Here is a 13414-nt window from a genome sequence, read left to right on the forward strand (position 1 = left end):
CCCTAACACAAACCAAAATAGGTAAAACAACCTCATAGTCATAAAACATGTTTAGAGGTATCAAACAGGGTGCGCAAAACATACTATACACAATACATTTCCTAGCACCAAAAGCATTAGCACATAAACCACATTAGGGCCTGGTGCCCTATAAAAGTAACCATCCCCCTGGCCAACTGGCCATCTCAAATAGGGGGGGCTCAAAGGCCCTATGTCCACAGAGTCAGGGCTGCTGCCTAGGCAGCGAATGGTTCAAGAGTGCGCCACTGCGCAAAACCTAAACGTTGCAGCTGCCCACTACTTGCTGGGCAGCTGAGAACAATAAAATGGGGCCTAAACGATGCAGCTGGCACGAAGTGCTGCGCAGCTGTGGAAGGCCTGGCACCTCTGTGCCACTTCTGTCCCTCTCAGGGACTCTCACAAGAATTGCGCCTCACGTTGCATCTGCCCGTGCTGGTGCGGCGCAGCTGGGGAGAGGACAAAATGGGCCCTGGCACAACTGTGCCCTCTGGGCCTTGCTGGGGCTCTTTAAAATAACATTGCCCCTGCTGGAGCCACGCACGGGCTCTAGAACTACTGTGGGGCTTGGAAGCCATCTGGCTCTGAGAACATTCTGCCCCCACGGAGCGCACTGGCTCCTAAAATCATCATGCCCCCATCGCTGGAGCAGCTCCACTATCAAGCGGGGGCTGCTCGGAAAATGAAGGAATCCAGTGTGGTGCCTCAATCTAGCACTCTCCCCCCCTCCAGGCAGCTCTACTCACCGACTGCTCTCGGGAGGCGGTGGGGGACGCTGTCTTTTCCTCGCGGTCTGCCGGGGCTCTCCCTTGCTCACGGGAGCCTCGGCGGGCTTCATCGAGGCAGCGGGCGAGGCTCTCTCTTACTCTTGAGAGCCTCGCTGGTGGCTGCACTTCCCCTTCACCCGGGCCCCCTCTTGGGACCCGGGACTCTTCTGCTATGCTCCGGGAGGTGGGGTGGACTCCCATTCTCCCTCGTTGTACATCCCGGGGTTCACATCATTTCACTGGAGCCCCGCACCGGCGACACGCAACCGGTCCTGCCACAGCGTCACTTCCACCTCCGTCCGGCGGCCCCTCTCACAACTAGGTGGACCGTGGACGCGGCAGCGATTTTTGCGGCATTCGAGGAGTAGGCTCCCTCTACAGTGACGGTTAAAGGTGGAATGCGGAGTGGGCACTCGCAGCAATTATATAAAACAGCGGCCATAATGCAGGGTGGGCACCTGCCATTAGATATCACCATATAAGCGGGGTGGGCTTCCGCAAAGTCCCGGCAATCTCAGGGGAATCCCTACGCCGGGGATTCCCTCCAGGCGGGAGGCAGCCCGGTGCTACGAAGCCCGCGCTCTCCCTCAGCTGGGCCAGGTTAGAGGAAAAATAAAGCGCTCTCAGGGCGCTGGGCAGGCTTTGACAAGCCTTGGCAAAATCAGAATCAAGAGGAAAAGGTTCAAGAAGTCCTGGGGCTTTAAGGGTGGCGCAAAACAGCTCCCAGTAAGGAAAATACTCCAGGCATCCAGGGGCAGGGCAGGGCCCAGGGAGGAAAGCCCTCCCCTGGGCCCCAGCAGCAGCACGCCCCTAGTAGATTCAAGTAGCAGAACAAGAACATTTTCATCGGGTCACAGCCCCCTCTTTATACAGCTTTTTCCAATTGTGACACAGCACAGGGCTAGGAGGGAACCAGTTACAACTGGTTCAGGAGCACTTGAGCACTTTGTTTTTCTCAGCTCCTCTCCTCTATTCACAGGACAGGCCAGGGACATCAGAAGCACCACAGGGGGTGGAGCCAGCATTGTGGAGGGAAGGCCCAGCCCTATTCAGGTCCCAGGTGCAACTCCTCCCTCCCATCCACATGCAGATCTCCCTATTCACCACCGGGCAGACCAATCCTGGCTCCTGGAGCCAAGCACACCAGCCAGCCCCTATCACTCACAAGCCAGCCAGTCAATTCACATTCACTGCACTTAGAAATGCAAACTTCTAAAAGTGACACTTCTACACTAGTCACATTAAATCTGTGCACACCGTCGCGCAGCATTTAATCTCACGAGTTAGCACATACCAAACTCGGCCCTGCACTCCTATCACATGAGGAACTATCATGGACACATATATCCCCCATGCATTCCTATGGGAGGGCAGGCCAATCTCACCAAACACACTCAGAGAGCGCACGCACTTTACACTGGGCCACAGTGCTAAAGTGCACAGAGACCAGAAATCACTACCACTATGTCATATTAAAAGGCAAGAAGTTCAGGGGTGAACCTGCCAAAAGGGCCAAGTCCAACATGGTCCATGAAGGAGAATAGCAGCTGGGTGTCATCTCTGAATGATATTGCCTTCACATCCCAATTTGCTAGGAGCGAAAACAGGGGGGCCAGGTAGATGTTTAAGAGAAGCGGACTCAGAGCCGATCAGTAATAGATCAGCCGCTACCTATGCTGGCCATGCCACATCTGTTAGTGAAGGTCTGAAATCTTTACATGACCCGAAAGCCAAAACAATTGGCATTGCCATTGCCTTTCAACTTTACCGTTTTTGTTCTCAGAGTGGAGAACCCATAACTAAGGACGTGAAGAATTTATTGTAGAATTTGTGGGAATGCACTTCTTTATGGGAAAAAAAGTAGAACGTTTAGTGGAAATCATGTTCAACTGAGTTTTTTTTTGTAATTTTGAAGAACTAATTCTACTTGTGCTTTTCATTTTTTGTGAAAGCTTGAGGTGCAGGCACCCCCTGGAACAACCGTGGGTTATGTTATCCAGAACTGGCACCCATGTTTGCCCAAGTTTACGGTTCAGAATGAGAAAAAAGAGGGGGTTTTGAAAATTATTGGCCCTTGTGTTCCTTGCAGCTGTTGTGCAGATGTGAATTTTGAGGTATGTTATGTGCCATTTTTATTCCTTATCAAAAAAATGTCAATGCTTATGTAAAACTAAAGTGTTTCTTATTTTACAATAGGCCACATACTGAAGTCACTTACATGTAACTCTAAAAAAGAGAGAAAAAAGTGGATGCAATATTTCTATAGGTAGTGGGCGAAGGGAAGGTGCTTAGACATTTTTCTGAGGTTGCATGCGTAATACATAATCAAGACCAGATTTATGAATTTTATGCTGTTCATATAAAAATCATGACTTTCCCATACTTTTAATTGCAAGAGCTTCTTGACATCTTTCAGAAGAAGAAACTAGAGACCACCTTTTTCTCGAAACTGTCCACTGCAGTGAGACTTTTCTTCTCTCCCAAGACCCCAAGAAAATGCTCCTTGGTTGACCATAGCACAACAGTGCTTAAGGTGTAAAAGAATAGGAGCCAGAGGTCAAAGTTTTACTTAGATGCCTGCAGCTACAGAATATACTAGGCTGAGCAAGAACGCTAAACTTAAGGGGAAAACTGATTGTGTAGCAGGCAGCGGTGGAAGAACTTTAATTAGTGATCATGATCGGAACTTTACAGACAAATCGGAGTGGCGTGTAGCTATTCAGTGAGCTTTATGGCAGCAGCCTTAGGAAATCTTACACCGCACGCTATGATTTAGACTTGCAGCACGGATATTGCTGAACAAGGTTTCATTTTGTGCAAAACTTCAAAAAGATCCTTGACTGGAAGTTAACTATGATTCACAAGGCGGTACCACGAAATTATGCAAAATTGAGCCCTGAGGAAGCCGTTGGGTTACCTTAACCACTGCGAAACGCGTTGGCATAAGGGATTGGAGTTGAGAAAATAAATTAAAGAGAAAGAAACGATCATCAAGAGCCCAATGGATTGTTTTATGTTTTTGTAAAGATTATTGTGTGATACCGATTATGATAAGTGGTGTGCTGCGAACATTACTTGTAATACTGCTCAATCTACAGAATGTCATGGTTTCCATGTACCAAAAGCTGCACAGTCTTTCTACTCCGTGTGCCTCCTTCATCCACACTCAGGCACTTCCTGCCCCTTTATTTTCATCAATTTCTTTCTCCCAGTTACTTTTACAGTCTTTCTCCACCCTAGTGCTGTGTTCTCCCTCTTGTTGTGGGTCAAATTTGGATGAGGAAAAATAGGTGCCATGGGACATCTGGTGGATTCCTGCTGTGCCTGGTGTTTTGCCTGCTAGGGAGTCTGTGTCCCATAATTCTGTCTCTCGAAGGAGAAGGGGCCTGTGACCGGGTTCCCCGCTCTGCACACCGCATAGCTCCTTCCACCTTCCGTGCCAAGGCAAAGCCCGAGCCAAGGTTAGGCTCCTCCGTGCCCATCAGAGCCTGGAGGAGACTGGGCTGGGCCTCCCCTCTTGGCTTTGAGTCCAGGTGACTCTGGTAGCTGCCAGTCTCACCCAGATTCATCCCTCTTGCATCGTGGAAAGATGTGTGCGTTCAAGCAGATCTATGCCTCCACCACCTGATAACAGCTTGAGGGGCTGGTAGGAGTTGTTCTTTTTGTGGACCTCTCTTTCAGATGTGTATCCCTGCCTATACGTGTGTGAACTGGTACTATCTGAGATACACCTGGGCCGCAACTGTAGCTTGTCATATCCTGGAATTTTTGGGAACCACACCCACCCTCAAGTTTTTCGGGATGTGAAGGGAGTACTTTGAAGGTTTTACTACTTCTCATGATTATCCTGCTGGGAGTTGTTTGTTATCTTGGGCCCTAGGTTTGTACTCTGGTAAGCTAGGGGTGTCCACGAGGAAATGTAAGCTTCCTGTGCACATGGTTACTACTATGGACACCTTTCTGCAGTGCTTTGCAGGGCTCAACAACAAGGAAATAGTTGGTTGCTCAATGACTTTCTCGCTTCCACTTGGTCCTTCTGGCACCCCTTCGTCTGCCTCTCCTGCCCAGGGTTTGTGACCTGTAACATCACCTCCTGTGCTGGATAAAGGTCAGGGCGACATCACACCTGTATCACCTGCTGTGGAGGAATCCCTGTTCTCTCACCCATGTGAATTTGGGGATGACTCTGGGGTCAGTGATAAGAGGAAGCACCTGATGATTGGCAGCAAACACAGCATCCAAGTGTTCATGGTGATCTACCTTCAAGAAGTATTGACCCCCTTGTCATGGAAAAGTCTGATATGGTGGATTTGGTGGACTCCCTTCATAAATTCTTAGTTGCTGCATTGGAGACCAAATTGGAACCCATAAGTCAACGATTAGCAGCAACTGAAAAGGAACTTTTCAATTGGAACCAGCTAACATGTTCCGTGGGAGTTCCCATTTTCAACCACCCCATTACAGGCCTATCCACTATTGTCAGGCCACATGGGTCACAGAATTCAGTAAGGGCACAGGACAACGAGCTGATGAAGGCCCAGGGTATCAATACCACCGTTAGTTCCCATACTCAGCAGTTGGGGTTAACGATTACGCCTCAACCGTTGAGAGTGGATGTGCACTCTGGAGGTGGTACTGGCAGTAAAGAGTTGAGCCCAGTTGGTATGATGAGATGCCTTGCAATCACGTATTGAGCTCCTTTCTGGCTAGACTGGTGACCCTCAATCTACCCACTGAAGCCACACCTTACGTGGTAGTTTTGGGTAACGTACCCTCCCTTTCACCAGGTACCTCGGAGAACTTTTATCAACAAAAAAATAAAGTCATGCACTGGCTGGATTTGAATACTGCTCTGAGGGTTAGGGTGGAAGAGTAGATCAACATGGTACAAAAAGTGAATTGGGTAGGTAGGACCAAGAACTTTTCTAAAGGTTACTGTATTATAAACGTTATCAAGCCGAATATGGTGAGGACAATTTTAGCATTTATTAGGCGCCCCCCTTCTAGTGGCCCTGCCGCTTCTATTTTGGCCCTACCCTTGAGGTTTATTTAATAGACCAATGTTTTGGGACATTTGGTTCTTGACTGGGACATTCAGCAAGGGGTTGCCACTGATATGGTTCTTCCAAATAGATTTGCTCCCCTCTCTTAGCTGGATTGCTGTGATGACTGGCCATGAATGGATCAGAAGGCCATTCCAGCTCAGGGATCATATGATTATCTGGCTTCCAGTTGTAAGCAGTGTACATTTTTCAGCTGGAATATCGTTGAACTCATCAGCAAGTATTATGACCTTAAGTGGCTGACCTTTATTAAATATTAAATGGGGTACCATGAACTGCTATTTCTTGGAGGGTTATAAGACATTTTGTTTTGCTTGCAACCTCATCTCAGTTGGGTAGATCAATGGGGGTTGATTATTTTTGGGTCCCTGTCTATTAGAGGAAAATTGGACATTTTATGTACAGGAGCCTCTACCTTGCAAGCTTAACTATTCTCTGCTGGCTCCAACAAGTTATTGTTGAACTTTTATAGTGCTATTTCTCCCTCTTTGGGGATATGTAACATTCAAACACTGGGCTCATATTTATGGAAGTTGAAAGGTCTCAATATGTCCACCGTAAATAGCATGGTTACTGGTGATTTTAATGTTAATTTATGTGGGGAGCCAAGGGTAGATGGGGCGCACACCTCCGGGTGTTTTGTTATGTCTGGCATGCATATGGAACATACCAAGCAGGGCTAAAGCCTTAATGTCCCCTGAAACGAGTTTGATATCGTTTCATGAATAGGCAAGATGTCTCCCACTGGGAGGAACATTAATCTTACTTTTACGGGGAGAGGTAGGGACTCTTTCATTGATTTTATCTTTCTTTATGCAGCTTTTTTCCGCGATATCTTTGGATTTGCGATACCCATGAGTTACTTTAGCGATCACGATTCAGTGTGTGTTTCAATCTGTTGGTACTTCTGGGTGGGCTCAAAGGGCCCTTTAAAGTTGCTGATGGGCGCAGGAGGCTCAAGTGGTCTCAGATAATTCCAGATCTTTCCATATCTCTCTTTATTCCCAGTGTAAGGAGTTTGAAAACTGCACATCCCACACAATTAATCCATTCAACATCCCGGAGGCATTCTCTGAGATTTCGGGCACCGTCTCGACTCTTTTGGACCACCAGTGTTGCAGCAACATTGTATGTTGGCGAGGTGCTTTGACACAGGTTGCTCCCAGATGCTGAGAAATCTTAAGAGAGCATTGAGCGCTAAACCTAGGGATTCTACCATAGCTTGTATACATGAGAATTGGTTAGACACAAAAATGACTTAAAGGGGGAGGTCTGGTAATACTTAATGGAGGCTAGTACCCTGGAAGGTAGTTCCAAATTTTTGAGTATAATTAACAGTAATCTTTTAGCAGTAGATGCAGCTGATCCCCTGGAAGCGCACATGACCGAAGACAGCTGGGTGGCTCACTTTGAGGAAAATTATAATTCACCACCTTCTGCACTCAGTAGGGGAAAGGGTATGGTAGAATTAAAGCTGTCTTGATATTCTCCTCAGAAGAGGTCAAGAAAGGTATCATGGGGTATCATGGGGTTATCTAGGAACAAGGCCCACGGTCACAACGGGATTCCATCTGACCTAATTCTACATGATGTGGAGGCCTGGCACCTGTTTTATTAATGCAGCAGTGATGGCTGGTGCCCCTCTGTCATGGGCTTCGCCTATCATTGCACCCATCTTTAAAAAGGGAGATAGGAGCAGCATCCACTGCTATAGACCAATTCCGTTGATTGACTCGGTCGTCAAGGTGGTGGGAAGTATCTTCATGGACAGACTCTCCTTGTGGGCTGACTACAAAAACTTTTTATCTTAAGTCCAGTATGGATTTCATTCTGGTAGGTCAACTGTAGATCAGTGTTTGAATTTGTATCTGGTCCTAAGCAAATACACTGTTGAATGCCCCGGTCCCTTTAACTTGGCATTTTTGAACCTCTCATCCGCGTTCAATTGGGTCAATAAAACCAGACTTTGTCAGATCATGTTATTTATAGGGGTGGACCAGGACATTGTTTTATTCATGTGGGACCTTCAAAGGGATACCATGGTCATGGTACGCTACTCTAAAGACCTTAAGGTTACACGCCATTTCCAAATCCTAAGAGGAGTGTATCCTGGCCCCATTAATGTTTTTAATAATACATTAACAATTTGGGGCAGGCTCTAGCTCACTCAATTGTAGATTGACCACAGGTACGACCGCGCTACTTACCTGTTCTATTGTACGCAGATGATGCATTCTTTATGGCTAAAACTGCCAGGGGTCCGCAGTCCCCACTGAATTCCTTTGTTGGTTTCATGCAGGGGTTGGATTTATCATTGATTGAAAAAAATCTTTAGTGATGGTTGTCGGTCCCTGATTCACAAATCTCACCACATTTAAAGTTAGCTCCTTCTCCGTGCCAAAGACTAGTGTGTTTTCTTACCTGACTTTGATGTTCAATTCTGCATTGGCGTCCCCTGGCTGGTTAGCAGGAAAAATTAGGATTTTGTTTGGGCTAATTCTGCTGTTTTTAACTTTGCTTCACGGCTGGCTAGCAGAACCACTGGGGATCTATTACAGCTCTAAAGGGCCAAAGGTATTTCTAAAGTAGTTTATGGGAGTGAGATTTGGGGATATACCACAGAGGATGGGTTGCAAATTGCTGAAAACTCTTCTGAGATGATTTCTGTGTGTCCCTCAAAGCACCGTCACATTTTCGGTGCATGAATAAATGGGATTGGCTTATCTAACTGACATCACAGCCTTTTGCCCTCTCTTCCTCTGGGTGAATATATAGTCTGGGCCAGGGATCCAACTGAGCATAAAGGATTGTCTCTTAACTATTTTCACCACATTCCCTGGTTGAAAAATACAAGAGGGGCTCTCTTTTGAGTTCAGTTAGGGAGCTATATTTAGCAGTCCTGATGGGATTTGCAAGGCGGATTATGAATGGGGGAAAGACCATTCTTTAGACAGAAGTTGTTGGCAAGGGAAGAGAGTGCCTTACCAAAGCTCAGTGTCCATCAACACGTCATGTTGAAAACTAAACTGTGCCTTCCACCAAGCCCCACCTCCTGTGTGTAAAAAGCAGATATGACTGTTTTTTATTAACTATGTTTCGGCTGGACCTATTGCCTTATTTGTTAGCTTACCCTTGTGGTAGTAAAAGGGGCCATAAACTTATGTCCTGCGGTTGCGACAATAGGTCTCCACAGGTCACGCTACATTTTACCACGTTTTTGCAGTTTTTATGCTGCGTCTAGGAAGTTATATATTATCCCCATTTAAAAAATGGCTAATTTTACCCAGGTTTGACCCGCCTTTATGTACCTGCAAATGCACTCTGGAGACATTATTGTTAGCGTCCTCAGCTTTTTAAAAGTTGCTGTAAGGCTGAGAAAAAGTTTTGATTAAATCCCTTTGGTGTATTAGGATGGCAGTCTGCTTTTTAAGGCTCATTTTACAGGATTTCTAATTGTAATTTATCACCTAATCTCTGTTTTTACGTGTTTTTATATTTTGCAGGTAATCTATATTTTTAAATTGTATTCTTTGAGGTTGATTTATAGCTGCTGTATCAAGCTATGGTGTTTCACTGTTATGGTTTTTACCTCAAAGACCGAATAAAAGTGTACATTGATTGATTGAAGTGTTAGCCCTCAAAAAAAATGAGTGTTACTTCCCAGCACCCACAACCACTGGAACAAAATAGGCACTATATAGGCATAATACAATCGGCAAGTTCCATGAGCTACGGGTAGCCGATAACTGGGATTCACAAGAGATTGTGCTTAGTAATACGTTATTATATCCAGGCATAGTTTTATATATGGAATGCATGGCCTTCTGGGGGAAGATACTAAAAACAGCACACAAATACTCTTTCTTATTAAGAGCAGCAGTAAGGTCGCGTAATAACCAATTGTTGTTCAAAATAACACTTGTAGAAAGGGTTTCAGGCTGTGGTCCTGCCTGTTGTCAATCTTTGATATAACTGTAGGGTCAAGATATATACCTTTTGATGTACCTGATACAGTGATGAAGAAAACACATTTAACCCCTAATCTGTATTTGATGTTTGTAGTAGTTTGCACTAGTCCCTAACCAAGCTCCCATGTCTGTAATTGTCAGACAATACGTTGTGCATATGCCTACTTACTGTAACCTTTGGGCACTGAATGTGGTGTCCGATGTCAGAAGGTCACTCGGTTAGTTTTGTCATGAGGAAAACTCAAATGTAATGAGTAGTTACCTTGGGTTTGCTTGTGTGCTCATTCAGTGGGGACCTGGCCTGGCCTTTAGGGGTGGTCTGTTCCTATTGCAGCACAATGAAGGCTGATTTACATATGGCTGGTTCCAGTGTGAGACAACATGGTGGACACAAAATGGTTAACCGGATTGCAGCTCAGAGAGACTATCAGTAGCTGGGAATAATTCAAGCAATCCGCCTATCACTTTTCAGTTGTCCACAGTTTTGTAGTATTTACTGTAGCGACCTGTTATCGTCTGTCTCCCCTCCACCCTGCTTGGAGCGACTTTGAATATCCTCTTGATTCCCTCTTTCTTTAAGGACAGTGTTGCAAGTTCCTACAGGTGCTGGATTTTGGGTGTGTTCTTTAATGACATCTTTACAGGAAATGGTGCAATACTTGGGATCTCTGGCAGGCCCGAATACGGCTGTGTTAATGGACTTGGCCTCTTTGCAACTCTTACTTCTTTATGTTAAATAGGTATAATGCCTAACTATGATACTGTCCCATTTGTCTACATCGAATGGAGTACTCAGGGTTTATTGGTTGTACTTCATGGTTGGTTTGTAATCGCAGTTCTTCTGGAGGTTCCCATTTTATACATGACAGCTTATTTTTCCTGTAGCTTGTGTGCTTGGATGTCTTTTTATTATGGCAATATGTGCCATCTGTGAGATGTGGCTTGTTCTGAAATCCAAATCCTTCTTGATCGGTTAGCATCCTTTGATACAGTCGACCATAAATTTTAATGGACTCCTTGTGAAGTTCTGCTGCATCATGGGTACAACCCTAGAGTAATTTCACTCGTCTATTTGTAGCCAACAAATTCAATTTGGTTCCTCATCAGTGAAACCCGTGAAAAATGACTGTACCGGAATCTCCTGTAACTCTGATTTTATTCAATATATATTCATGAGTCCACTTAGACAGTTAAGCCTTCAATATCCACTTCAGTTCTACATGGAGCCCTGTAAGATCATCACCAACTTGGTTGAAGAAAGTGTTCCAGATCACATAACAGGTGAGCTGTGCTTTTGACTTGCCAGACCAACTAGGTGACAGACTGACTCGCCCAAAGTTGCAAAAAGTATCAGAGAATAGTTTGACTCCGATCTTGTCTTGCCTGCAGCAGTAATCGAAAACCTAACTGTCCATCCCATACTGCTAGGAAGGATTCCACTGTTGCTTTAGCTCCATCATCAGATTAAAATGCCTCAAGCCTTGGTCTATGGAGGCTGGATTACTGCAGTTTTGTCTTCACGTGCACAAGAATATTCGAGAAGCTTAAGAGAGATCAAAACAAGGCATCAAGATTGTTTCAATTTTAGGAATCCTTTCCATATTTCACTTGCCCTTCTAGAATTAATTGCAAAGGATTCTTGTGGCGCAGAGAACAAAGCTTAGATTCCAATGCATTGTCTTGAAAGGAAAGGAGGCTAGGAACTCAAAATATCTCCGGTGGCTGTTTAGAAAATACTCTCTGAAGCAAAAGATCAGTTCTACCAATGCTAGTCTGCAAATTCATGTTGATTCAACTCAAGGAGTCCAGTATGAGGGCTGAAGTCAGCCCGCCTCACGTCAGCTCTACTCTTGAACACTCTGGACCAAAATCTGAAAAATAAATCCAACATGATAGCTTTAAAAAGAATCTGAAAACAAGCATCTTCAAATAAGCTTATCAGTGACAATATCAGCACTATGGAGCTTGCATTCCAAGATGGGACAGGTCCATGTGCAAGTTATTTGACCGTCAACAAAGCCCATATGATATCAAGGCCCTTATGCCCTAATACTCTCTAACCTTAGTCAGTGGACTTTCAAGAAAGAGGAACATTTGTTACTAATACTAATACTTTAACTTTCATTGCTTTCAGTATTCTAAGAAACAAATACATGTGTGCGGGTGTTTCCATCTTCCAATGGAGTTCTTTGGGTACAATCCCTGTGATCCATTAACTGATAGATTCCAATGGTTTTCTTTCCGATACCTCCAGACCAAGCAGAGGCTGAACCTTCTAAGAACCTCACTGACACATACTCTCTTTGTGTTAAAAAGCTGCCATTGTTATGACACAAGAGCACACAGAGCACTGTGATTATATAGGTAACTTTTATTTCCTTTACAGTGACAGATGTTATATGGTAATAGCAGTGCATATAGTGCTTCTCATGGTAATGATGCTAAGTGATGTAATCTGATGCCAGGATAGGTGCTCGCATTGAAGTAGTGGACATAGGATCTTCAGTAGGAGTAGGGGTACTCTTTGTTGCAACAACCTGAGGACCATTGGACTGGACTACATGACCCAGAACTCCCTGCTGGTGAGGGAAGTAAAGAGGAGCCCAGATGTGCTATGTAGAGCACATTCGAACCTGCTGTGCAGGACGCACCCAGTAATGGACCAGACAAGACTATGCTCGCCTGTGCTAGTCAGAGTCCATTGGAGGCTGGGCTTAGCCAGTCCTCTGTGTTCTTTATGCTTGGCTTGGAAGGAGCAATGGGAAAGGAAAACTCACCACTGGTAAAACATGCACTAAGGCTAATATCTTAGCTGACTTCCTATCGGGAGCAATCAGTGTCTTAAACAAAGGGATAACTATTCTTAACTCTAGAATTAAGGCTACCCATCAGCTTATATCACCTAGGCGGAAGTAAATGAGGTGGTAGTGTCCCCCGCTACTCCAAAGAACTCAAAATCAACAGGGTTGAGGCAAAGCAGGCTTGATGGTGGAACTACAAGTGGAAATCCATGTCACATAGTGACCCTCTGTCAGCAATATCCTCATCACCTGTGGCATTTGACAACCCCCTCTGAAAAAAAAAAAATCTCAGGTTGAGAGAGTGCATCAGATCCTTAACACTGTTTTCATCTAAAGGTGCATCCAATTGGAATGGTGGAGGTTACTTCTTAAGTTTGGACTTGCAAGCCTTGCAAAAGGCAGTAATGATCATCTTCAATGTTTGCAACATTTGAGGTGAGGTTGAAAGAACACTTGGTTAACTTTAATTTGTGCCTCATGTCCATAGAGAAAAGTCGGTACTTGTTTTGCGCCATCAAGGACTCACAACACATAATTACTACTGTTGATGTAAAGACTAGTGGAAGCATTGTAAAAGTGGAACCTGAGAGCAGGAATTATACATTGGAGGTGGGGATGCAGGACAAATTAGAGCAGGCCCTGCAATGAATATAAATGATCAAACCAATTGCCACCTTATACATCTGAATGCCTCAGATGATAACTATCTGGACCATCCAACAGAGGTGACCCCTTATGTCCTGGTGCTGATTAATGTCAGCAAAATAAGAAAGAAAGAAAGCTGGTCTGATATTAAC

The 13414-nt window shown here is 45.0% G+C and overlaps 1 protein-coding gene across 1 annotated transcript in view; it reads left to right on the plus strand.

The window, feature by feature from the left end:
- LOC144790775 (phospholipid scramblase 1-like) overlaps window positions 1–13414 on the plus strand; it is a 209036-nt gene that overhangs the window by 169416 nt on the left and 26206 nt on the right. The window contains exon 5 of the mRNA XM_078665470.1: window positions 2738–2899. Within this exon, the coding sequence (XP_078521596.1) occupies window positions 2738–2899 (162 nt within the window). The remainder of the gene's footprint in view (window positions 1–2737; window positions 2900–13414) is intronic.

This window comes from Lissotriton helveticus, chromosome 11, assembly GCF_964261635.1.
Source record: "Lissotriton helveticus chromosome 11, aLisHel1.1, whole genome shotgun sequence".
Taxonomy (NCBI): domain Eukaryota; kingdom Metazoa; phylum Chordata; class Amphibia; order Caudata; family Salamandridae; genus Lissotriton; species Lissotriton helveticus.